We start from the raw sequence: 26,664 nt of genomic DNA, 5'->3' as shown, positions 1-26,664 counted from the left end.
CTCGGCGGCAGTCTGACCAGCAACAACTTGCTTTAAAAGTGGAATAATTTGCGATCAGCTTATTATCAGCTGATCGCTCAATAAGAACATTAATCACAGTTCTATATTTCATTTCAGGAGACCCATATAGGACTCAGACTGTAAAAGCAATCAAAAAGTTATGTTTTTAAACTTCTTTATTGAGCAGCAAATTAGCTGCACACATTAGAAATCTGCCCACGAGCTAGAATTGCATTCAGCATATATATAGTGAATAATTATCTTAGTATAAATTATTACTTGGATATTAAGAGACATTCCGGTAATTTGCACTTGAGATGTAAGCAGGGATGCTGGAAGCAGGAGGGCTGAGGGGCCACTGGGGTTCCCGCTTCATTAGGTCAAGTAACCAAACACAATATTAGGTCTTATGTTTAACATCAGAAGTTTGATTTTTTTTTTTTCCTCCCTAAATCTAATAAAGAGGACGTTGCATTGTTGGCTACAGTGAGTTTTGGATCCCGTTTTGCACGACTCTTCAACACGTTTGAGCCTTTTTAAATTGTTGTGAAGAGACAACTTTAAATTAAAGGCGCGTTTCAGGCCCCGCTTCATTTTGCTGCATGTGTTCTGTTCTTCTGGAGGAATTTTGTAAAGTCAGAGAAATAACCCTGATTATATCACACTGAGGTCATCGGGGTAACGCGAATTTCAGGCTGTTGAGTGTTGAGTTTGTAATAAGTGGGCATTTACCAGGAAAACAAGGCCTCTAATGGAAAAATGCTGCATTAGTCGCATTATGTGAAATGTAGCCTGACATGTGCTTGGGTCCAGCTTTTCCATTTTCCAAGGAATGTTAAATTGAACATCAAGTTCTTTCCAAGAAATTAAAGATGTGAAAAATAAGGCTTTATTTAAAGTGTGCGTGTTTAGCAAACTTAACATTGCAAAACATCTTGGAAACACTATTTTGAGAGTTCAGCATCACCTTTAGTAATTAGTTTGTTCTCAAAGTTTGCGCTGGTTCATGAAGTGCTCAGAAACTGGAGCTTTGTGGTAAGTTTGGTTAGAGTACGTGAAGCTTTACGTAGGTCCTTGTCTGTCTGTCGGAGCTCCTGCAGCTGCGTTGAAGGACGAGTGAACAGTTGACACAGTCAAGACCATCAGGAACCAATGACGGACTGTCCGCTCTCGTTCCTCCCATCTCATCCAGCCTCTGTTCTCCCTTTCTGAACTATCTGAGGTGCCTTCCCACAAGCAGCAATGTGTTTTCAATCAGAGGCCAATTATTCACCTCCACTGGTTTTGTTCCCAGCAGAAAAAAAGAAGCAGAAAACGGGGAACTGTCTATACTTTACAGGCTCCATTTTTCCCATCTCTCTGCTGTCAGCACCCAGCCGGCCTGAGCCCTCTGGCAGACACATTATGTGTTTAAATGCAGCCTATGTGAGTGTGTTTGTGAGTCTATGGACAGATGTGTGTGTATATAATTAGCCACCTAAGTAATGGTGGCTTTAACTTTCCAGAGGCAGAAAGCTATGAATGATTGGACAGGTGGAGGGAGGGCGATCAAGACCTCCCAACCCTGAGGGCAGCGGGGTGGACAGACCCCATCTGGTGACATCACATTACATGATCAGGACCTTATCGGGCCCATTAAGGGCTCCCCCTTGAGGGTGCGACAGGGAACTACAGACTCTGTGGAAAAGTAAGAAGCAGCGTGAGGTCTGCACTCTGTGGTTGTTGCATTTGCATCTTTCAAGTGTTTGTGTGACAGGAGCTTCATGTGTTTCTGTGGGCTCAAAGCATCGTTTCTTTTCTCTTTTTGTGGAATAACCCTGGGAAGCTGCCCCTCCTGTGACCCACCGTGTTCATTAGGAAAACAACAGGGCGGCTTTATCCTGTTCTTCTCCTTCCATTCTTCTTCTGCTGTTTTCTTTTTCCCCATCAGGTCTTACGTTCATCAGTCTTCCATTTGATTTTCTCCTCCTCCACTCTTCTGTTTTACTCTCTTTTCTTTGATAACTTCTTTGGTTTATTTTCCCATCTTCTACCTTCCTCTCCCATCTGCCTTCTTTCTCCCCTCATTCTTTCATTTAGCTCCTTCTTCCTTTCTTTTGTTTAACCTCGCTTCCTCCACTCCCTGTCTTTGCGCCCTCTACTCCCTCGTCCTCACTCCTGTTTCCCGTTTAGTTTCTCCAAGAACTTTCCAGTTTGTTTTGTTATCTCCGAATTTCCTACAGGGCAGTGTTGTAACTTCTGTGCAGTCAAGGTTGTGGCTACATTAGGAAATCTTCACGAGGTTGTGAACTTTTTGATGGGTGGTTTTAGTTCTTGTAGGTTTACTTTTACAAAGTTTTTACTGTCATTTTTTCAGTTTAAAAGAAAATATTTTTTAGACCCCAAAAACCAAAACTATATCAACTTGCAAGAGATATGTTCTGAGGAAGGTAAAGGAGATGTGTGCAGACTAGGGATGCACTGATATATCAGCCCATTAGTTGACTTATATTGGCCTTTTGGGACATAGGATGATGTTTTCTGATGTCAGTGGCTGATAATTGTGGACATTTAGCCAGGATGAAGTCAAACAGAGTGATGAAAAACTGAAAAACCTTTAACTGAAGATTTCTTTATTTCCCTGCACAAACAGAAGTATAAAAAAGAATAAAAACAAAAGTAAAATATCAGTAAGCGCATCAGTCATAGGTTAAATTATTTTAAACACAAATACCAACCCAGATTTTCACAATCGGTGCTTCCTGAGTGCAGACGGGGTTTTTTTTTTCTTTTTATTCGTGGCAATAAAATAAAAAGTAAATACATATAGTTCTCACTCTCTGCCAGAACATAATTCCTGGCAGCAAAGAGAGGGCCTGAAACATCATTTAAAACCCTCATGTTGGGAAATAAAACAGTAATGCTTTATTTACGGTTCTCCTGTTTCTCAAGACTTTCCTCCAACGTTTCCTGGAAAAAAAAAAAAAGCTTTGTAATATGGGAGAAAAGCGAAAGCAAACAACGTTCTTCTAGAAATTTGTGAGCACCGTTGTTTGTCACAGAAAGAAATTAAACTTTTAATGCAATAGATATGAAAAAATCTGAAATCTGAAAGGCACCTTTTCTTGTTTTCTTTTCTCTTTTCACACCCTTCCTCCACCTCTCGCTCTCTCTGTCTGTGTTGTGGTTTCTCTCTAATCTGGCTCGACCATCCCCTACCTGTGCCAGGCCACGGAGTGACACAAACACACCAGATGGGGATAGAGAAAGCAAACAAAGTGGGAGAGCTGACTGAAAAGAGGGATTATCCATAGATGTGTGCTTTGTTAAGAGCTCCGGTTACTGATTCATTGATTAAACCCCTCTAACTGGGCATGAGTAATTCAGCCAATCGGGGATCATTAATCCCTAAGACAAATGGACTAAGGTGCTTTTGTTTTGTTAATGGCTCATTATGACACATTTATAACTAATACTGAACTGTTGAACCATGATTTTTTTTTTTCTACTAAGGTCTAATCGTTCTTTCTGCCTCCTGCTATCAAACCCCAAAGCCTTGTTCAGCCTTCGACACCTCCCGCTGCTCAGAGCAACAGCAAAAGGAAAAACATAACTGTTGAAATTGCCTCGATCAGCCCTGTGAAGGCTTAATGACTCACTAAATAGCCTATAACAACAAAGCCATTTAGAAAAACAGATGAATAAATCTTTTTTGATGAAAATGAAGAAACCCTATTGCTGGTGACTGAGAAAGCAGTTGAGGCTTTTTAGCTGGGTAAAAGAAAAAGAAAAGTTTCTTTCACACGCTTCAGTCCAGCCCATAATGGGGGTCCTTCTAGTCTTAAGTTAGACGAAGTAGAGATCAGAGCAGAGATCAGCAGGAGACAGACTTTGGTTAAAAGAAGAAACCCGAAGGCAGCGAGGGCTGTAATCTCGTTTATTCCACTACATCGCGGGTCTGGCGGTGCGTTTATGGCTCTGCGTCTTATCAATATTTCACTTGTGCCACTCAAAAACGTCCGTACAGCCTCCATCTGGCAAACATCTGGCTCATCTGCTGGCGCTCTCGCTTCTCTCACCCCGCATTTTATCGTCTTTTGCAGTTAACACCTACAGTCCATATGCAGCCCGCTTTTCGCAGCACATGTTTGGCTCTGCTCGGAGCTAGGATCCAATCCTGTGTTTCACAGTCTGACCGTAAACGAGCAGCAGAGAGAAGCGCATCCAAGACATGAGTAAGAAACCGGCCATTCAAACTACATTTACAGGCAGGCAGGGGTGCACGCTGTTTCAGGGGGCACCCTCTCTCTGCTTAGAGAATATTTTTTGGCAAAAAGGAATATGTCAAGATTAAATCGTGAATGGTTTCACCAACAGCTGTTGATCGATCATGGGCTGTGAATAAAAGCCAAAACTGAGAGAGAATGAGGCCGCATCAAAGCCTCCCCCCGACCCAGGTGTCTGAGGAATGTTTTGACACCCCACCCTCCCTAATCCCTATTCCATGCAATATCTTTCTAGTTTATTTATTGCAAACTTTCCAGATCATTTGAGAAGCACCCTATAATAAATTGCCTGTATTGATCTTTTATGGCTGGAAGCTTTGGGCAGGATTCAGACAGCCTTTCCAGCGAGCACCATGTGAACTCCAGCATAGTTTTAAATCCAGCATTTAAAGTGCAGCATTGTCTCGAGGGTGGCTCTTCTCTGGCGTTGTGGCTGCCCTGATGACTGAAGCACATTTTCTTATTGTCACATTGTTTGGCTCACATAATGTCACACAGTGCTGTCGGACTGTGATTTACAGCCCAAGTGTTGTGTCATTGTAACGCTGTGGTTTGTTGCAGAAATTTCAACTGAATTTCTTGCAGGAAAAAGTTTAGCAAGAAAGCCGTGTGAGCAGCTTCTTACAACATCTAGATGCAAACATTTATCACTGTGTGCCAGAATTATGTTCAACTGGATTATTGAAGTGAAAAAGAACATTTCTTGATTGATTATTGAAGAGAAATCAAGACATTTCCTGGACTACATACACTCATGGGACACTTCATTAGTTACACCTTACTAGTACTTTGTTGGACCCATTTTTGCCTTATGTTTTCATGGCACAGCTCCAACAAGGTGCTGGAAACATTCCTCAGAGGTTCTGCTCCTAAGTCACATGACAGCGTCACACGGTGGCTGCAGATTTGTCAGCTGCACATCCATAATGAGAATCTCCTGTTCCACCACATCCCACAGGTGCTCTATTGGATTGAGATTTGGTGACTGTGGAGGCCATTTGAGGACAGTGAACTCATTGTCGTGTTCAGTAAACTGGTTTGAGATGCTTTGAGCTTTGTGACGTGGCATGTTATCCTGCTGGAAGCAGCCATCAGAAGTAATATTTGTGCTTCCACTCCAATACAGAGGAGATGATGTGTGCAGTGTTTAAACTTTTGAATTTCAAGAAAAACTTGTTCTTGCATAAAGTCTTACAGCTTATATCCAAGAACAGTTTCACTTGGATAAAGTAGCTCTGGTTTATTCTAAACGCTGTTTAAAAATCTTTAAAAAAGATCTAACATCCCGAGTGAACCTATTGTGTTGATTCCCCTGCACTTAGGCACTGAAGAAGTGACGTGAAAGCTAATCAGTCACTGGAGACTAATTTTACCACACTTGTTGATGCTTGAAGTAAACTCTGCCCCCTCTTCAGACATGATCCGGATGTATCTGGAAACAAATACTCAAGCCCGAGTAGGGTCACTGTGACTTTCACAAACTTTCCCCTCTTTTCTTTCACAAAGGAATTAGTTAGAAACTCTTTTTAATCCTGACTAATCTTAGCTGTTACTCTGGGGTCGTGTTTGATTGACAGCCTCTGACACTTACAGGGGCACAGCTATAGTTTACAGCTTTGTAAAGACACAGGACAAAGCAGTCTATCCCACTGTGCTTCTGGCTGAGGACATGATACTGTGGAGCCGGCTGACCCCTGGTAGTCATAATATCAGCAAGCGAGTCTGAAACTGAGGCGCGGGGAGGCCATGCTGAGACTGCCAAAGCGCTCAGCTGGTGCTCGAGGGGGGGAAAAAACTGGGAGAGAAAACAGGGCTTTGGTTTCACATTTGACCAGACTATAATTAGAGAGAGAAAAAGATTAGAATATGGCCAACGGTGCCACAAGACACCCACACACCCCGCTATCATGCATACACATACATCCACTCATTTGTGGCCCTCGCAAACCCAGTAGGCTGGCCACTAATCCTGCAGCACATTTACAATCTGTAACGACAACCTGATACCCCCGGCAGGCCACAGCGAGCACACACGTCCCTTTATGCTGCTCATGTACGTGTCAGTAGCAACAGCTGCATCTAAAACCCTCCTTGTCTGTCTCACCTGGGCGCAGATCAGCTGATTGGTTTTCCCGTTCCCTCGGTGAGGAGCAGAGACAGGCATAATATGTGATCGGTGGCCAGTGAGGGCCTGTGAAAAGTCAGGATAGAAAACCCCCTACGGTGCTCTGGCGAGTTCACCCATATCGGATCATCAGCCTGCCGCATGCTCCAGCACGGTCTCTGGCCCCGTCTCCCCTGACGGTCCTCGCTGTGTCAATGAACAGAGGTGGAGTATTGAAGACATCCGCAGTATGTCAGTGATACTGAACCGCGGGCCATTAGCAGCTATAGAGACACATCCAGCCGGCTGTCCAAGCCTAATCTGTCTCCGCTAAAAGCCTCAGAAATGCAACCTTATACGGCGCCTATGGGAATATATGTTTCCAGTCGCTCTCCTCAGGAATGAATACCTGGCATATCTCCCTATTACACTTTTTCCCCACTTCTTGTGTCCACTCGGTGTACAGTAAACACAAGGGGCTGTTTCAAGGCCAGGCTTGAGAACAGGCCTCGTTTTCTCAGACTCACAGATTCCACAAGGGGCTCCTACATCATGCTGTCAAATTGGAGCTAATGAAAATCGTATTCTACGCAGCGATCCTCTTAGCGCTGCAAAAGGCACATGCTAACCAGGGGGATTAGTCCTGTAATGCTAGGGGACTTTAATTTCAGCACCAGCATAAGTCATTGCTGCTGAGTACTAACATTGATATATGGCTTAGGAGTGACTAGCATGTGTCAGGAGAGCTTTCTGCTCAGGCGGGTGCCTTGCGGAGGAACTCAGTTGAATCTCACAAGACGCTGGGGATGATTAAGGCTGACATGATGAGATCATGTAAACAAAACCAGAGCCTGCGTGCATCTTTTTGATGGTCCAGCCTGAGCACTTTTTCTTCAGCTGTGGCCTTGTTGAGTTGCCCAACTTTTTATCACTTGCCATCAGGTATTGCGGTATTCACAACTCTTTGGGGAAATTGGTGAACATGACGGGTAGGGACTCCCCAAACAAATCAATAAATAACTTCCTGCACACTTAAACAGCTGCTCCTGATGTACCCTTTAGCAAAGCACTGCTTCAGGGGATCTGAATGTTAAATGTGAAGAACAGCACAAACCAGGCAGCTGCAGAGAGCATGCATGCTCAGTGTATCTTCATTAGGCAAATACATGATTTGAAAGGTCAAGACCAGTAGTCACACTTTGTATGATGTTGCCAGGGGAATCATCTCTTCATGTAAACGTGCAGAGCAATCATTGCAGCCAATAATAGACCAAGTATGGCGGCATTATTGCTGCAACACAAAACCTGCCCTCAGTCTTCATTATAAAGACAAATATTCAAAAAAGTCTTCAGACATGTATGCCTAATGTGGTTCAGGATTTGACACTAAAATATTCCTCAGATAACATTTGCACAGTTAGCTTTTTTTTCTTAGCGAATCAGGGACTTAACCTTGAAGGTTTGGGCCCGGTAAAAATCCCAGTGGGGTTTATAAATATTGTTGCAGTTCAAAAACTAAAGCTGACACTTTACCTGCCTGAATAAAGTTTCCCACATTAAACCAAAGACAGCAGTTACAGTAATGTCACCAACTGATTAGTAAAATCCTATTATGAAGAAAGGAGATGTTTTCACTATTGTCATCATGGTGTTTTGAAACGTGGTGGTTGGATCTGATTGTGAAACCGCATGCTTATTGATTAACGACTTTTCAACCACAAGTCGTTAGCCAGTGTGCATATGCTGGATTATCCTTCTTTCTCGCTCTTGGAATGACCAAAAAGTACAGAATGGACTTTATTCGTGACCCAAAATGAGTGACTGAGCCCATTAACTCATCAGGAAAGTGTTGAGAGGTTGAGGCTGAGGGTCTTTTTCCCATGGATTTCTATAGGACTGGAAGCCTTGTTTCCCACCACCACCACCAACCAGCTGTATCGCCCCAAGGTGCCCATTAACAAGAATGCAGGTTTCAAAGCCCTTCCGTGTTGGCTTCGCTTTTTAGACCCTGTAGCTATGTTTGGCTTTTAACACTCATGGCGGTTATGTTTCTTCTGTTCCTTCCAGATTCTACCGGGGTGACTACCACATCGACGTCTGCATCAATGACTACCTTGACATCTACTGTCCGCACTACGTCGGCCCAGTTGCTGATGATCGAGCAGAGCGCTACGTCCTCTACATGGTGAACTACGATGGCTACAGCTCATGTGACCACAACTCCAAGGGCTTCAAACGTTGGGAGTGCAACAGGCCTCTGTCGCCAAACGGACCGCTCAAGTTCTCAGAGAAATTCCAGCTCTTTACGCCCTTCTCCTTAGGCTTTGAGTTCCGCCCGGGCAGAGAGTATTATTATATCTGTGAGTATCTGCCTGCCTTTTGGATATTGCTAGCATTGCAGTTGAAATTAAATGTTTGATCCGATTTCTATTTTTTTTTTTTTTTTTTCATTTTTTTGTTAATCAAATTAGTCCACATTATAGAAATTCAAACCCCTTTATTTTAGTAATTTTCTACAAACCAAGAAGTTATTATTTTGGTATTGCTGGTAACTCAGTGCTACAGGTATACTATGTGCACACGTCACCACAATAAGAAGCTTCAAGTATGAAACACATCTGTAGACCAGTGTGAAAGTCATCTTGGAATTTCGCAAAAAAGACATCAACAGTGTTCAAATATTGTTTTGCAAGTCCTTGAAACCAGGGCCAAACCAAAACACAAGCCAGAGGGAACAAAATATCTCTACTGTTGAGGTCTTGCTCGAGGTGCCGTTTGTTGCTGACTGGCTGAGCTCAGCTTTCTCCTCCTCGTGAGAAGACTCGGGGAAAACAAGCAGCTGGGAAGTCATGTTTTCATAAGTGAAGTCAGTGCCCTGCAGGGCCAGAAGACATGGACTAAATGAGACACAGAGCGCTCGATGGTAGATTTGAGGTATTTAGCTGACACTTGTGGTCGGGAAAGACCCTCACTGGTACTGACATTAATAAAGAGTGGAAGAGTCAGTGGAAAGACTGCTTTGGCATCACAACAAAGATAATAAGATAATAGAGAATATGTAGAAAGCTTATTTCCCATACTTCCCCCACAGTGCTAGTGTAGCTTGGCAGCCTTGCCTCCAGACTGAGGTCACTGATTTAACCCGTCAAACAATAATTTCCACTTTAAAGTACTTTTATTGTAAGAAAATATCTCGGAAACTTTAATGACACAGCCAGATTAAAGGTGACACCAGAGATTTTCAAAGGTACTTACTTTGAACATTTTCTTCCTTTCCTTCCATGGATGTTTCCCTGCACTAGCATCTGGGATCTTAACATCATCAAGACTGCCGTCCTGCGAGTTCCACCGGATCTCATTCTGTATTTTCATTGCAGTATTTTGTGTTGTGATATATTACCCGTCACTGGATGTTTCTGTTGGATCTCTGTGTCAATTGGCTAGTCTGTTTGACTCCATTCTCTTTATTGTTTAGGGAGATTGCGTTGTATTGATACTTCTGCCAAAGAATTGTTGATGTTGTTGCAGTTCCTCAGATGTGGATAAGAAAAGTTATAGATTGCTTAATTCTGCTTCATTTGTTGAGTTGGCACTGAACTGACAGAAGCCAAGGTTTTCTGCAGATTGATGATGATTGATCATCGAAAGAGAGAGAAGAAAGGCAGAGAGACAGTCCATATGGCCCAAAACTGCACACAGCCATATGGACTTTATCTTGCTGACTCAGATTCATGACTCATCAATCAGATACTTGTTTCTTTTCTTTTTCCTCTGAGAACACAGGGTCTGACCACAGGATTAAATGACAAATGACAGACACCTCCAGGAGAATACCAATGCCCTACAGGCAGAACATCTCATGTGTCTGTATCACCATTGTCAGGGAAAATGGTGGTTGCAGAGGTACTTCCGCGACATGGAAACATGTAAATCTCAGATCGTGTATAATGAATTGCAGCTGTATGTTTATTTTGTGTCCATCTCTTTAAATATTTCATTATTTGAAGTCTGGTGGGTGGATGGATGGACTGTCAAGTTTGGTGATGATGAATGGCAAGTCTCAGATGATGTGGAAAGAATCACTGTCAGGAGATATTTGCATGCGAATACACAGAAGCATTAGGCAAGCGACAAGATTTTTGGTACTGGAAGTTCTCTGGTTATGTTTAATAGTCCACCTTTATTCCCATCACATTTGAGCAGGCTTTGGCTCGGCGGTGCATAGAGCTAAGGAAAAAATACAAGCCATCACTTGACAATGATTTAGCTTTTCATCATTTTAATTTATATGTATTCATAAATATTAACCAGTGAGACTGAACAGGAAGCCTTGGCCTGGAAGTCCCTTGGCTATGCTGGAAGCTTCAAAATACCATTGCCTCCAAAGTGAGATTTTAACTCTTTCCTGCATAAAGACAAAATTTAACAACGTCCTCTGTACCCTTAATGATGAGTTTTGACACCTCAGTATATATCAATAAAAGCTTGGTCTGATGGCCATTAGAATAGGTTACAGGTTTTCCAAGGGTAGCTGCATAGGAAGAGCTCACCTTCACTAACACCCGATGTAAGCCCAGTCATTTTCTTCTATAATCAGGCCCGAAATATGACAGAAACCACTGAAGCTCTTTTCGGAACTGAAAGGTTACTCCTAGTAGGTTTTGAAGGGTGTCAAAGTTCAAGTAAAACCAGACAGAGTTATCGGCAGGCCGATAGATCCGTAAATAGCTAATATTGGTTGATGCTATCAATATCAGCATATTTATAAGTGCTATTACATGAAAATGTAAAAAGTAAAACAGGCAGGAGAAACACCCTCCAGCCATGTTATAAATGTTGACATCACATAGTTTGTCCACCAGAGGGCACCTTGCAACGTCCCTGTTTGCTCGAATTTGCACAATCGGTTGTTTCGTTTGTGATGTGGAACATGTTACAGAATTGGGCAGAGCGCAGACGACCAAATAAAAATAAGATATTCCAATACATTATACAATTTTTAAAATATATATTTTTTATCACAGATACACAAAACATAAACAGACTTCCCTAACATTAACATTAATAACACTGTGTAGTTATTTAAATCTGCAAATATCAGTATCGGTTGTAAGAATTCTGTATTTGTTAGACTCTGCTTTGAAGTGCCAGATAAACACCAACCTGTTTCTACCTGCTGTAAACATCCACCATTTATGTAGAGCATTTTTTAACCACCTAGAATATGTTATTCTAATAATCATTCTCTTTTTTTGGAGCAGTCGTGGCTCAGGTGGTAGAGCGGGTCATCTACAGGCCGAAAGGTCGGTGGATTAATCCTTGACACTTCCAGTCTATGTTTTGCAGGATCCTTGGACGAGATACTGAACCTTGAGTGCATCAACCAGAGTGTGCGTGTGAATGTTAGACAGGGCACTTTAGCATAAAGGAAGCACTGGATGAATGTGTACAAGTGGGTAAATGTGAGTTGTTGCTCTTATTTTGGTCTCCACCAAGCATGGTTACTTACCTCTCCCTTTAGCATCTAAATGCTTAGAGGCCAGGAATATTTTCTGTAGTGCTGGGGAAGTAGGGTGCAGTCTGTTTAATAAAGTGCTTTTCTCTGGAACTAAATGTTTGCACAACTATTGATGGACAAAAGTATTTTTGTGTTTGTATTTACCACAAAAAAAAAGAAAAATATTAGCGGAAAGGGGATAAAATGCTACTGATAATGTAATCCTTGTTGGTTTTTTTGTATCCACATAATTCACATAGCACAGTTATCTAACTCAATTTATAGAAGTGTAGATTACTATGATTTTTTTAAGTTTCTATACAGTGTAATGGTTAACGTTAGCTTGACTTTAACCAGCACACCAACAAAACTTTAAGCGCAGTAAACAAATATCTTTTTTTTAGTATGTCTACAGACATGTACATTTGACGTTTTTTAAATGTTAGAATAAGCGATCGTTTGTGTTTCGAATGAGCCGTGAAATCCTGTAATTTATACCGATGACAAAAAAAAATATTTCTGTTTATGCAAGAAACCCATATTTTTCCAGATGGATCCGGGTTTTCTTCTCCAGATTCCGAAGTCCTGGCTGTGTTACATTAAACGCTGTTTTATCAGCTGCTGATATCAGCTGCTGATATCAGTGTCATATTGCATGTTGACATTATCCTGCACCGGCAAAGCCTAACAATAGTTGATAGTTAATACGATTGTTATACATGTGGTTTGAGAAGCTGTTGTGTGGGCATGTAAATGACATATTGAGAGGAGTGTTCATGCCTGCTTGTCTCAGTGAAGACAGATACTCCTTTGTCCTCCTCTGCAGTGATTGTCACTCGCCTTAGGCTTGGCAAAGGGGGGTGTGGGTGCATGTCAAATGGATGACACCTGCAGCTGCATGTGGACCAACCCTTCAGGCAGACAGACAGACTCTTAGGGGAAAGCCAACCTGGTGTGAGATCAGTACTACGGCTAGTCGTAGAAGGTCAAAGGTCACCAGTATGATGACGAGGTTTGTGCTGCAAGCTTCTCCTGGCCTCAGAGGGCGGCATGTTTTTCTAATAGAGCCACAGTGGAGCAAGGGTAGCCTGATCCTAATCTCAGGGGATAGAAATCCAATTTTCAGAGGAGACAGTTGAGAGTCTGGCTTTCCCCGCGTGAGAGAGATGACTGTCTCCCTGTAAAGCCCTCCTGCTTCAAACGCCCGAGTCCCGCTCCGTACAGCCAGCGCAGATCTACATTGATAATGACGTGAACCTTGGCAGCACAGGACCCCGACAGTTCTCCTTTAGCTCCTCGCTGCTAACGCAAAAACAAAAGGCTTTGTTCCCCAAGATAAACCAATCACCACAAGAAAAACATCTCTTCCCAGAGTATTTATATCAGGATTTGTCTAATTCACCTCAGAGTCACACTGAAGCCCAGTCTTACACGCCATCCCAGTCTGTTTAGAGATATGGAATATGTGCTGCAGGTCTGGACTATGCGATTGCATTGATTCAGTCCCCACAGTACATGACTGAATGCGCAAAGCGTGTCTAAGCGTGTGACCGGGAGGTTTACCGTTGTCTCGTCGACAGATGACCTGACTGTAGCTGGGGTCTAGAGTTGCAGGCAGAGCTGGAGTTACAGTCACGGGGAAGCACGGCTGTGTTGCTTGAGGAAAGAAAACCCAGACTGTGACCTCAGTGGTAGACACAAGAGAAAGGAGCAGAGACAGTCGGGTAATTGCATGTGTGTGGTGGAATCTGTGAAGCGATGGTGGCAGGAGAGAAGGAGGGTGAGAGAATGTGATGAGAGAAAAACATTGTGACCTAATGCCAGGGAGTACGAAATACAAGAAAAGAAAAGATTCTTCAACAGCTTTGCAACTGTACATTAGAAAAAACCAAATCAAAGGAATAAAAAGTGATCTAAAGGACACAAAAAACAATGCATAACAGGATCTAGTGATATATGACACCAGAGTGCATTTTGAGGCGTACACCATGGTCACCTGCCAAAGGTAAATAAGAGCAGCTTTGTTTTATCCCTCCGGAGGCTATTCTTTTTTTTTTCTTTTTCCTTCCACTTCCTTTTTGTGTATGCCCACTGCTGATTGTCTGACTGATCTGCCTGGTGCTCACATGGAAAGTAGGAAACTTTCACTTTCAACTGAATAGTTTTAATAGCAAAGAGTAGCAATGAGGTTTACAAATTTTAAATTGATGAGAAATTATTTCCAAGCCTGTCTCAACCCAGGGTGTCAGTTACTGTAGTTCTATCACATACCTCTGCTGTCACAGAGGGTTTTCTTTGGCTGTGCATTAAGGCACAGCCTGCAGCAATACTGGATGCTGAGAGATAACAGTCCTCCTCTAAAAGCTACAAAGTCCACAAGGTTGAAGGATGACAGTGGAGTAAATCACAAGTGTGTCAGTAAGAAAACCACTTGTAAACTTTGTGTTTTTCATTTTTCACCTTTTTTGCTTTTGTTCATGGGTAGGTTTAGGTACTAAACCCCATTTTTTAGGTTCAGTAAGTGTCTGTGTAGGCTTGTCTGAAGCAGGAATTATACTTTCCACGTCTGCGAATCTGTTAGGTTCTGCTCGGGTTCCAGTGATGTAAATTTTGTCATCTGACAGTACCCATGCCTGCCTGTTTTTTCATCCGTGGAAAATTTACATTACAGTGCATCAACCACACAATCAGAGGTCAAGGAGGTATAACAGGAATGATTACTCGGGTCTTCAGCTGTCCATGTCCATGAAGTATAATCTGGGCTAAGGCTTTACTAAGAGACCAGTTCTGTTGTTTAGCTTGAGTTTCATGAACATTGTGTATTCCCCACTTGGTTGGTTAGATATTGCTGTAGATTGCTTCCTGCTGCTTGCTCAAATTGGTCTCAAAGAGGTGCTGTACCGAAAATCTTCTTGGGATTTGCTTCGGTTGATAGCAGATTGCAACGGTTGCCTGTGGTTTCCATAGAAGACGCCAACTCGTCTGCAAAAACTCGCAAACCAACAAACCAACTATTCAATAAGTGGTAGTCAAACTGTAAAAAATGTGATACAAACCAGAAACGGAGACTGTTTAGCTTCACAGTAAAAGGCACACCTCTTAAAATGTGTGTGTTTCAGCTATAAGGCACAGTTTTTACTTTGCCACACACTGTTTGCAACTGATTACATAGCAACAGGTGGGAGCTTCCAGTAATCACTTGCCAACATTTTTCACTAGTGACTGGAGGTTGAGAGTGGGTCACTGAGCAGTCTCTAGGTCTGTGTCACTAAGGCCCAACCTAAGGTCCAACCTGTTGCATCACAATCACCAGAGAACACCTTATACTTACCTTTGACATAACAGCATCTTTGAAAAAAGGGGCATGGGTGGGAGGATGAAATTTACAGGTTTTTGATGAAAGTTATAAAAACTGCTTGTTTGTCACAGGATGACTGCGGTGTCTGCAGATGAAGTGGGTTTAAATTGTTTTTCAGTACTTTAATAAGTCATTCGCAGTACAGTCTACTTTTAGGTTTTCATTCCAACTTTTTTCAAATGTTTTGTAAAAAAAAAATTAATAATTTAATGGAAAAATAATGAAGAAGTTATTTTAAAGGCTAAAATGATTCTTATCTTAGTTGCAGCTCGAATCCGATAAGATTAAAAGAATGTCTCGGATGGAAAGTTGGGACAGTTGTTTTTGTCTCTGTCCTTCCAGACGTTCCGTGCAAGTATGCAGAAAACTTTTTATAGCCATTGAGCAAAGTTAGAGCGAGATAACAAAAGCCAAGGAAAACTAGACATAAGGAGCATGAGCAACATAAAGAGTCAGTCTGGCCAGTCGAGTTCAGTTCACTCAAGTTCTGTTCCAGCCACCGTTGGGCTGTGAGGTAAGTTACTCGATACCCGCTGACAAAGACAGAAGCAGTGTGATTGACAACGTTTCTGTCATTTATTTTCTCCCTCTGCTGCTTCACTTCCAATATTTCTCTCATGGTAAAGTTTAAAGATGATTTTTATCTCCTCTCACAGCCGCGCAGCATCTGATAAAATGCCTTTTTGAAATATGACGCCCCGAGTCATCTGCAACTGGAAATACTGACATGGTTTACTTTTATCAGGAATTTACCGCTGGGCTAGAATCTATCACATGGAGGGTCTGGGTGACGGAGTAGCCAAGTGTCTGTAGACAAATTGTGGATACGTCTTTGCACAGATGTACATACAGAAACCACAACATACATACATACATGCGCACATACATACTTATCAAGACATTTAGGGCGTGTGTGTGTTTGTACAGTCAGATCAAGAGCAGTTTGAGACACTTGACAGGCAGCAGGAAATGGCAGAGGTCGCTTTATCAAGACACGTGAGGCGAAGCTAGAGAAAGAGAGGAAAAAATATTGTGGGACTAAGATAAAAAGGCAAGAAAAAGAAAAGCAAAATATAGTATTGAGAAAAGTGCAAACCATTCGTCACAGCTGGAGACACCCTCAGCGCTCTATTAGCTGCTCGGACCCCGGCACTACTTGAAAACTAATTAGTTTTGTTAGCTCGGGAAAACAATCACAGCAAACATGCCCAACCCCAGAAACACACGCAGACACACACACAAATTCTAATCTTTGCCTTTCACAATCAGGAACCAGAGGAAATGAGATTTCGAAGGTGAGCATAACAGTGTGCCACACATCTGCAGAAATGACTGCCCCTGGCCAAATTAGACTTGGAAATACGAGGGTGACATTGACATAAAATATAAAGCAGAAATGCTTTTGCATCGGGATGAGAGGGAAGTTCAGACACCGAGATAAAGCTCTTCAGACCGAATTTAAAGGGAGATAAGAGTGGAATACCTCTGATGGAGAAACAATCGACCTTGTCAGATTGTTCGTTTCTACTGCTCTGCTGATGTTTATGAATGAAGGTAGATTTAGAGAGCTAAGAGGCCGCACAGTGAATGCGAACAGATAACGTCAAGTGGATTTGGACCAGAAAAGCAATCCTGTAATGTAGCTATGCAATTTTTTTTTACCTTTCTGCTGTGTAGATGATGTGCTCATAGAGAGCTCTCTGTGCCTCCACTGGTCACGGCTGTGGAGCATGTCATAGAAATGGTCTGGCTTTTTTAAGTAATACATCAGGAATACTGCAAACACCACGGTTACTAAGCCTGTTAATAATTTTCCCTACAATAGGATTCATTATCAGATAATTAGGCAGTCTGATCAACTTCATCTGGGACTTGAGTGATTCGGAATTATTGAAGAATGCAAACGCAGAAGGTCCGACTACAAATAAAGTATCTCGCTGATATGACTAGGCTGAAAATATCAAAGCTTCAAAACTGGTAAAACCTCCTTCTTTTATCTCCAAAAGTTGAATCTGTTCATCTGGACGTAGCGTTTTGTGGGAGAAACGTTTCGTCACTCATCCAAGTGACTTCTTCAGTCTCAGCTGACTGCAGGTTTCCCCAAACCTTATAAACAGTACATTTGCATAATGACTGAAACCAGCCCACTGAAGGAACAATGGGCTGTGAGGTCAGTTCCTTAATCATAATTATGCAAATTCCCATGAATTTGAGAATGCATCAAGACCTCCTTCTTTTAATTAAATAGTTTGAAAGAAGCCAAACTCCTTGAATATTAAACACAAACAGCAATACAAGAAGTATCTAGTGTTTTTAAAAAGGGTGATCACATTTATGACCAGACATTCGATGTCAGCCAAATACATTTCGATACTAACAGCAAAGTAAACAGTTTCCATCACATGACACATCCATCGTTACCCATCTCATTAGTTTAAAGAACTCCAGTCCCTATAATTTTGTAATAGGATGGCTAGATTCAGATTCAGGTAACAAAGAACTCTTTTCCCGCAGTGCAGTTGCTTTGTTGGTGCAGAACCATTTTAGCTTTGAGAACCCATTAATTGTGCAGCATTACAAGCTTAAGTTCTATGTCTTTGTGTGCTGCATCTGCCAATCCTGGTAGTCCTCTCCGGCTAAATTTGGGCCCAGCAGCTTTTGCGTTGCAATGCTGGTGCTGGATTTGCAAGTGCTACAGTCTTTTATTTATGGTGGAAGTTTTTTGAGCCATTTCTAAATTGGGCAATGATACTGTGGTGGAAGAGGGATACAAGAGGTATGATTGCTTCTAAAAGCTCCCATTTACCATCGTTGGATCCCTTTTAGAATCATTATTAAAAATATGCATGTCATGCTTTGCCAGTTTCCACAAAGGCTTTAGCTAAAGACACCACCAAAACATTTTTAAAGCATGCTATAATCAAGTTGAAATTATTTATTGTTAAATGCAATTACTTATTTTGGATGTGTGGCCTGATATAGGTGTCTGTCTGTGTAGCACTTTGGTTATACAGAAACAATAATTATGGGGATTGTAACCATTATAGAGGCTAGGAAGACGACAGCGATGAAACTGCTCATAGGTCATATGCAGATTGTGCATTCCCCTTTCTGTTTAGCAACCAAAGATAAACCATCAAAGACATGGATGAGAAGCACAAACAATGGCTGGAGATTTTTTATTTTTAATGCTTAGTTTCACAGCACTACAAAGCTCTTTGTGTTTTGACTTTTATCTTCTATGCAGCAGGTGGCGAGTTAAAGACTCAACAACAGCGCAAACGTGAACAAGTATAGCCCACATTGCCAGTTGTTTCAAATAGTTTTGACTCTGCCCCCAACTTCCAGACACATGTCTGCAAACTGCAAAGCTCTCTTTAGCACCGCACGTCTGAGTGGCTGGTGTTTGGGTTGCATGTTAGAATGAAGCCTGATAGGGTGCAGCGCTGATACTTGTGCTCTCAAAGCCGTTTTATTACAAAGTATAAAGGTATCTTTTGTCAAATTAAGAAGTTCAAGTGTGGTAATAATAGTGACATTTTAACTGACATTTTAATTCAGAATGACATTTCCCATGATCACGCAGCAGTAGATTAGATCAAGGAAGGTATTTCAATATCTGAAACTGAAGCTGACATGTTTGAAGTGCCTTTGTTTCTTAACTCCGTGTGATGTGTCCACAGCCTCCATCTCTGACGACAGAGGAAGAAGGAGCTGCCTTCGACTCAAAGTCTTCGTCAGGCCTCAGAGTGAGTCCCAGATTGTTGTGTCTGCGCTACCTGGTTTTCCATTCTTTATGTGTGCCAGCGTGTGATCGGACTGCGCGTGTGTGACGTTCAACTCGTCTAATCTTCACATCTCCTCTCTCCTCTTTGTTTCTCTTAGACAATTGTGTGAAAAACTCTGGGACCGTGGAAGAAGGAGTCAATTTTGATGATAATAGTCACAACTCCCTAGAACCTGGAGGTTGGTGGGAATATACTGTACAGTCCATGATGTTTGTCAGTGTGTGATGGTGACGGAATCATGTGGGATAGATAAAGATTATTCTGAGCACGTGGTGATGGACAGATTAACCATCGAGTCAGAGGTTTGGATGACGTTAGTCAATAAAATGATCGACAAAAATTTAGTTGATAGACTGGCATTTAGGTAATTGTGATATACCGAGATTTGGATTTGCATCACTATTTCCCAGTGTGTCATTTAAATGCCAAGCTGGAGGATGAAGTAGGTTAGCTGTGATTAGCAGAAAAAATGGTGGCTCCTTTTAATTCAGTTAAATGTAGGTGTCGTGTCTTGGCTAGGTGCCGTGACTTCCTGGAGTCTTTGGTGGCTGCTGGTATCGGGTGACATAGATATGAAAGAAAAAAAACTTGGACATAGGGCAGATGGAAAGATTTTTTAGATGGAGCTTTATAGAGATAAGGTATTAGGTGCAAGGCGTAACTCTAAAAATACACCCATAACAAGGAAGTAGCAAAATCTGATGTTTTTAGCCATCTTCTATGACAGGACATTGTTTTAGCACCCAGCATTTCCAATAAGGTATTAAAAAGCGTAGTTAGCTGTGTGTTAGCAGGCTAGTTAGTTAAGGCATTTGTAAATATAACAGCATTACTCACTGCATACAGGTTAAATATTGTCAAAATTTGCTTTAAGCTTAATTTAATCTTTTAGTGCCGCTTGTCTTATGGCTGGGATCCACTTTTGTCACATGCAAGGCTCGTTGTTTTTTGTTCATCAGTTTAGAGAGCTCAGTTCTTTGTTCTTTAACGTGTTTCTAGTGCATCCCACCAAACTGCAGCTTTTAGGCATTTATCAGTTAATTTTTGATAGCAGTTAGACGTGACATGGAGGCCTCTAAATTAAACAAAGGCAGTCGAAAGCCATGACTTTTCCTTCTCGGTTGCTGGTGGGACTTTATTGGGCTCCATCTCTATATTAAACATTTGTAAAGCTCTTTCTGAATCATTTGTTGCCTTTTAAGATATTTCTGTCACAAAAGGGAAAACAGTGGTTGGAGACCATGGCCAAAAGTATTGCCACCATTTGCAATGAACTGGCAATCTCATTGACTTTAAAAGACAGAATCAATCTGCTATCAATTTGTGATTGAATTGGGTCAAGTTACAGGCAATCTGTTAGATATTAAAATTAGCAATAATCGCAATTTGTTATCTGCAAACACAGAAATTTGTATTAACCAGAAAACTATATTCAGTCCAACCAGAACCTTATAGATATGAAACAGAAATTCAGAAAATTCTTCATAAATAGAAACGTAACTTCTGCAGGACAGCAATTTAACCACACAAGGCTGGTGTGCAAATGATTCATTAGTGGGTCAAATACACCTTCCAACCAGTCGGTGCAGGCCCCCCTCCCTGAGCCTGGTTCTACTGGAGGGCTCTTCCTGTTAAAAGGGAGTTTTTCCTTCACACTGTCACCAAGCACTTGCTTTAAGGGGCTTGTTTGATTGTTGGTGTTTTATGTGCTATTGTAGGGTCTCTGCTTTACAATATAAAGTGCTTTGAGGTGGCTGGGCCATATATAAATAAAACTGTATTGAAATACACAATCAAAATTTTGCATGAGTGAGTCTTCTACTCAAAATCATCACACAATTTTAGCAGTTTTCCCTGTTAAGTGTGCATTTTCATCTGTTTGCTCTTAGATGGCGTCAGTCACGAGTCACCAGAGCCAGCAAGAAGGGATGTGAACTCCGCTGGTCTTTGCCAAACTTCCGTTCTCCTGCTCAGCTCCACCCTCATACTCCTGGCTGTCATCTTGTCTTTATAGCGGCGAGATGTAGAAGTCAGGAATGGACTGTCCTAACTGGACCACAGGCCGCTCTACCCTGCAACCTCTCCCCTCAAGGAGCACTTTTAAAAGAAAAAATGAAATAAAAAAAAAATTAAAACAAATCACTGACAATCTCTCATTACAAAGAGAGAGGAAGGGACTTCGGTGCTGAAGCCTTTGATGTTTTTTGACTTTGTAAAATGCCAACTAGTTTGATTTTTGACTTTCTGGCGAGTGCCGATGGTCGCGGCGCCCTAAGGTGAAAACGTCTTTTACCTGTTCGCCTCATTTAAAGTATGCAGATATTACACTCTCTTTCTTTTCTTTTTTTGCATTTAAAACAAGCACAGAAACATGCTTTTAAACATATAAACACACAGGACACAATGTCTACACAATCAGTACACTTTTTAACGCGAATGGCAAAGAAGCACAGCAGGACCCCTCTGAAGTTTACAGATGAACTCTGTTTTTTGTTTTTGTTTTTTTTACATTACATAACCTCCAACATGTAACATGATTAAATCTCACTTCAAAGTGGAAGAAGATCCTGGAGTGGCACATCGGCAAAAAGGAAAACAAAGATGCTATTTGTTGGAGACTGTTGGTACAGGCGTGGATGTACCGGGCGGGCCTTTGATGGATTAACCTCTCTCTCAGGTTAAAAAGGATGCATTGTCTCAGACTGTGGAGGACCCTTTATGAGAGATTAAAAAAAAAAGAAAAAGTTAAAGAAGCACTCATCTTTTAGTGTTTGGATAGGGGGCGATTTTAATGGTTGATTAATGTATGTGTTTGTTTTATTTTTTAATAATTCACATAACTCAATTGTAGCAGCCAACACGGGTGTACAGTAAAATATTTGAACGGAGCGTAGACGTCGATACGGTCTTTTGCCTGGCAAAATGTATTTTTCCTATTTATTGTGAAGTCCTTGTGCTTTTTTCTGTTCTGGTTCAGTCTGTAAGTACAGTAGAAAGGCAATAAAAAACAAACACCCGTACCCGTTAAGTTAGTTTATATTACCCACAGTTCATTTGATACTATTAAAGAAAAAAAAACAACAACACAGTTTTACGTATCTGTTTGGACTGCTCGCTGATGATGGTTTTTAATTGTTTTTAACAAAGTCCGGGAAGAAGAGGGGAAAAAAAAAAAGTCTGATGTGCTATCAGGGTGTAGAAATAGTAGAATATTTGTGTTTGAAATGTCATTAATGAATGTCACAAATGTAGTTTTACTGTTACACTATTGTTTTTGTGAATCACTGTCATAACACAAACTATTGTAAATAGAAGGCAAAGTTCCTACAAAGTTCAGGGATGTGTTCATGCCTAACATGAGGTCCATTTTTTCTTTGTTTCTAAATCAGGGAGAATTCTCTTCCCTAAAATAAAGTAGAAATTTTATGTGGCGAAAAAGTTTCAGTGAGACGGTGAGCGAGTTACAAAGCAGGTGGAAGAAGTGTGCGTAGGATGGTCGGGACTGTGATTCATTTACCCTCTTTGATGTCGTGTAAAGTGGCGTCTGTACAGAAAATACACCGGGGGCACCCTCGTACCAGGTATTTCTGGAATGAAAAAAATCGACCACCAGGGGAGACGTTATAAACAGGAGGCGGTGTCCTGTTCTCTTGGGGCAAACTGAAACTGACCTGAGAGAAGGGGGGAAAGAGACGAAGAGGCTGAGATGTGAAGCACTGTAGTGCCCCTGCTGAGATCAATAATGCTCTTCTATTTTCTCCTCATGCGACAGGAACATGTGGTAAACAGATCCTACCGTCACATTCACTCAGCGCCAAATAACATAGCCTTGCTAATGTCACTGCTAAAGAACAACACCTGTGCTGCCTGCTTGTTGGAAGCACGGGAGTGTTAGGGCCACTTTGGGTTAAAATAAGTTAGGGAAAGAAACTGAAGTTTTGGTAAGAAAAGAGTAAAAGATAGTAATTACATTGCATATTTTTTAGGTTCAAAGTTGCAAATAAAAGAGAATTTAATCATTTTATGAGAAACAGTATGATGTATGTAAGCTACTTTCTAAGAACAAGGGTCGTTTTACAAGTAACTATATGAGTGCACACTTAGTTGAAATCTTAAGATTACAACATAAGATCAAAACTTAAAATTTAAAAATAGTCATAGTGGGTCATGTATTGTAACAATTCACTAGTATGAAAGTAACTGTTTTATTCCCCATATAATGTATTATATGTATTGCAACTTTTTCCCCTTAAATGAACAATTGAACCTAAACTCAAATGCTAAATATGCTAAATATGCATTCTGGCCCCTGGCAAAGGAAACTAAATGGAAAATGGAAAGGCTTGCATAGATTAAGTGTATTTTTTATAACTTTTACAGCTTTTTCTATTGATAAAGACCCCCCCACCACCACCACCACCACACACACACAAACACGCACACACACACACACACACTATAACATACAAACATAGACAATAAATATAAATGACAGAAAAGTTCCTGTTTTCCACCAACTACTTTAAAAATTTCCTTTTTTGTCCAGTCCACAGTAAAAGAAAAAACAAAGACATTTTCTATTAATTAACAAAAACTTTTTCAATAATTTTAGACATTTAATGTAGTTTCACTGGTTCACCCCACTTGATGTCCCTGGCTTAGAGATAGACTGTAGAGATTTCTCTTGAATATAATGGAACTAAACTATGTTAGGCTTGTTATCCTCAAAAGGCACCAAAAATATACATTTAAAAAACTTGGCAGAAATTCTTTACAAACCTTCTTTTGAGCAGGAACTATTTTTCCAAATTACAATAGTCAGTTAAAGAAGTCATGCAGTTAGCTAACATCAGATTCATCTGAGGCAGGCGTGCCAAGACGTCATTTGCTTGCTAGGTGGTGTTCGTAGAAAGAAAATACTTCTTGCATAAAGTTTTTATTAAATAACCAGAAAGAGATACCTCTGGAGGTTTTCAAACATATATTTTTGGGACTTTTGTTTTAGTTCTGTTATAGATATGTGTATCACTAATATGTCGAAAAAGTTGGGCGACTGGGGTAATGATTTCAGTCTACATGGATAAGTAGTGTAAGTAGTTAAAGCTGGCCCTAACACTCCATCATAGTGCAGGACACCTGTGGCATAGAAGAAAAACAACAGTGTGTAACTTATTGCATAGTTTATAAGTTGCTCCCGAAGAGCAAAGACAAGACCAAAAAAAATTATAGCTTTGAGTTTTTAATTTGATCCTCTGTGCCTGGCAGATACAAGGACCACTCTTTCACAATGGCTGGTAAACTGAAGCTGATGTTTAAAACTGGTGGAGTGTCCCTTAATTTATAACTTGTTTAATTTATAATTACTTCCTCAAATTTTCAATATAGTGCATTGGGTTTTTTTCATTTAATTCTGTGAAATTATCACCTCTCCTCAGGGACACAAAGGGAAGAAGATGGGGGATTTTTCTGATAAAGCATAAATTTGTTACTTTACATAAAATTTGCATTAAATAATCTCAAACTAGGCTATTTGCCCCCTTTACCATTGGCATGCTTCACATCCTAAACAAAAAGTTCATTTAATGGGGACCTATTGTGCTCATTTTTAACTTTCTTCTGATTGGCTGCCCCTTACAACCGAGTTTGAAACCTGGGGCTTCTGTGCTAAGACAACCATATTAGGGTTATCCACCCTCTATGATATACAGAACCAAAAGAGGAAAAACTTGTCTGAAACATAGTGTTTAGGGCAATCCGAAGCCTGAGCTTTGGCCTCATGTGGATTACTTGTACATACTTGCGTCATTATTTGAATCTTTAGCCATGCTTAACATGAGCACCCAACATTGTAATAGTGTATATGCATGACAGAAATTAAGAAAAAGCATATTAGGTCCTATTAAAAACTAAGCTAAGAACTTGAGACAGACAAGAATAGAGTGTAAAAGCATTATTTTCAGGAGAATCAGGAAATTAATAGTTTGAGGTGAAAGGTTATTAATATAGCGGCACAAGAAAGTACGCTGCGCATCTGAATTAGTTAACAGATTTCTTTTCTGTCATTTTTTCAAGAGCTTAGTAAGATTTAAATAACGTTTTCCTCCTAACACAGCTTGGCCACTCGCCTCTCCATGAACATCAGTCCTGTTTTTTAAGCCTGGCCAACATTAAAAGTCCACTATCATTGAAATTATCGCCTCCAGCCACACCACGTTGAGAAACCCCCCCAAAACAATCTGTTTGTTTTGTGGATACTGTGTATCCAACAGTTAGCGTGTTATAACACACAGTGTTAGATACTCTTTTTTTCTCGTCCCACACCTCTTTTAAAGGGCGATTTAACTGACATATTAACGTTCTTAGGAAGAAAAATGTTTGATACAAAAAAATGCAAACTTTCATTTTATATGTCTTTTATACGAAGCAAGAAAAACAAACAAACAAGGATCATCATTGCACCCACTATCTGTAAAATATGTTTGTGCAAATGTGGCACATATCAAACATGCAATACGGTTACAATCATGACTCAGATGGCCTGACGAGAGAACTAATGGATGTCCGAGAGCTCGAAAAATTTGTGTTTCCTTTTGTTTTCTTAAACCACTCTTGATTTTTTTTTTTTTTTTTTTTTAACTGTTGCATCCAAAGTGTCTTTAAAGGTGCAGGATGTTCTTTATTTCCGTTTGCTTATCTACACCTCCAGCTGTTTCTGAGATGTAACAACAATAATCGGTGTAAAAGCTCAATGTGTTAGTGGCAGAAGAAGACTGATGTTTCATGTGTTTTTGAGCAAACTGTGCTGCAAGGAGGGCGGGTAACGCGCTCTAACCTGATTCTGTTATAATGTAGCTTCAAGCTAACACCACTGTTTCTGTTTGCAGCATCTGTTTCCCATCCTCTGTATCTGAAATACAGATGTGTGCTTTTTTTCTTCTGCAGGTCCATCTAGCAGTGGGAAGCTTTTTGTTAGCCACAACTGTGTTTTCCCCTCCCCCAAGTAGACGTGGATGTGCCACCAAACTTTCTTTAAAACATTGTAGTAACTGTACCTTGTGCCTATACGAGTCCCATCCTCTCCTGTACTCATCTAAACTATTCTAATGTCTGTTTCCTGCTCAGTCCTTCACTAGATTTTTCTACAAAACTACAAAAAAAAAAGGCAATTTCTTTGTAAATACACGTGTTGGAGCAGCTATGACTAACTAAAAAAAGATTTAATAAATATTTCTTTGTCGTTGTAATTATCGTGTCTGATTTGTTTTATTAATCGTTATGGAAATGAGTGACAGCTTGTGAAACGGAAAGAACATCAAAAAGGCGTGAAGGCTTCGTCGCGGCAGCTCGAGCAAGCACTGGATGTTTGTCTTGGTTGTTGCTCGGTGCATAATCACACAGGCCGAGTCCAGGGGAAGTGGGTGAACAGCTGTTTCTCCATAATCTGGAGGTAATTCAGTCTGAAAAAGCACAAAACAGAAACAGCTTCAATTAATCTTGCAGGGAATGTGCAGCGCTTCGGGGAGCTCTGCCAAGAAAACTCCGTCTCACACGCTCTTTTGCTCCTCACTCCGCTCTGCCTCTCCTGCTGTCTGATTTAATTTCTCAATTTCTGTCCTTCTTCCCCTCTTTTTGTACCTGTGGTGAGTTTGCCA

The 26,664-nt window shown here is 40.9% G+C and overlaps 1 protein-coding gene across 2 annotated transcripts in view; it reads left to right on the top strand.

The window, feature by feature from the left end:
- Positions 1 to 26,256, top strand: part of LOC116324913 (ephrin-A5b-like) — an 86,651-nt gene extending 60,395 nt beyond the window's left edge. Inside the window, exons 2-5 of one of the 2 annotated variants that reach the window (XM_031745689.2) lie at positions 8,437 to 8,729; positions 18,908 to 18,973; positions 19,110 to 19,190; positions 20,902 to 26,256. In XM_031745689.2, the coding sequence (XP_031601549.1) occupies positions 8,437 to 8,729; positions 18,908 to 18,973; positions 19,110 to 19,190; positions 20,902 to 21,026 (565 nt within the window). In that variant the 3' untranslated portion in view covers positions 21,027 to 26,256. The remainder of the gene's footprint in view (positions 1 to 8,436; positions 8,730 to 18,907; positions 18,974 to 19,109; positions 19,191 to 20,901) is intronic. The other variant, XM_031745690.2, reaches the window with a different exon arrangement.
- Positions 26,257 to 26,664: the final 408 nt, after the last annotated feature.

This window comes from Oreochromis aureus, linkage group 7 (assembly GCF_013358895.1).
Source record: "Oreochromis aureus strain Israel breed Guangdong linkage group 7, ZZ_aureus, whole genome shotgun sequence".
Taxonomy (NCBI): domain Eukaryota; kingdom Metazoa; phylum Chordata; class Actinopteri; order Cichliformes; family Cichlidae; genus Oreochromis; species Oreochromis aureus.
This window is presented reverse-complemented; position numbering and strand designations above follow the sequence as displayed.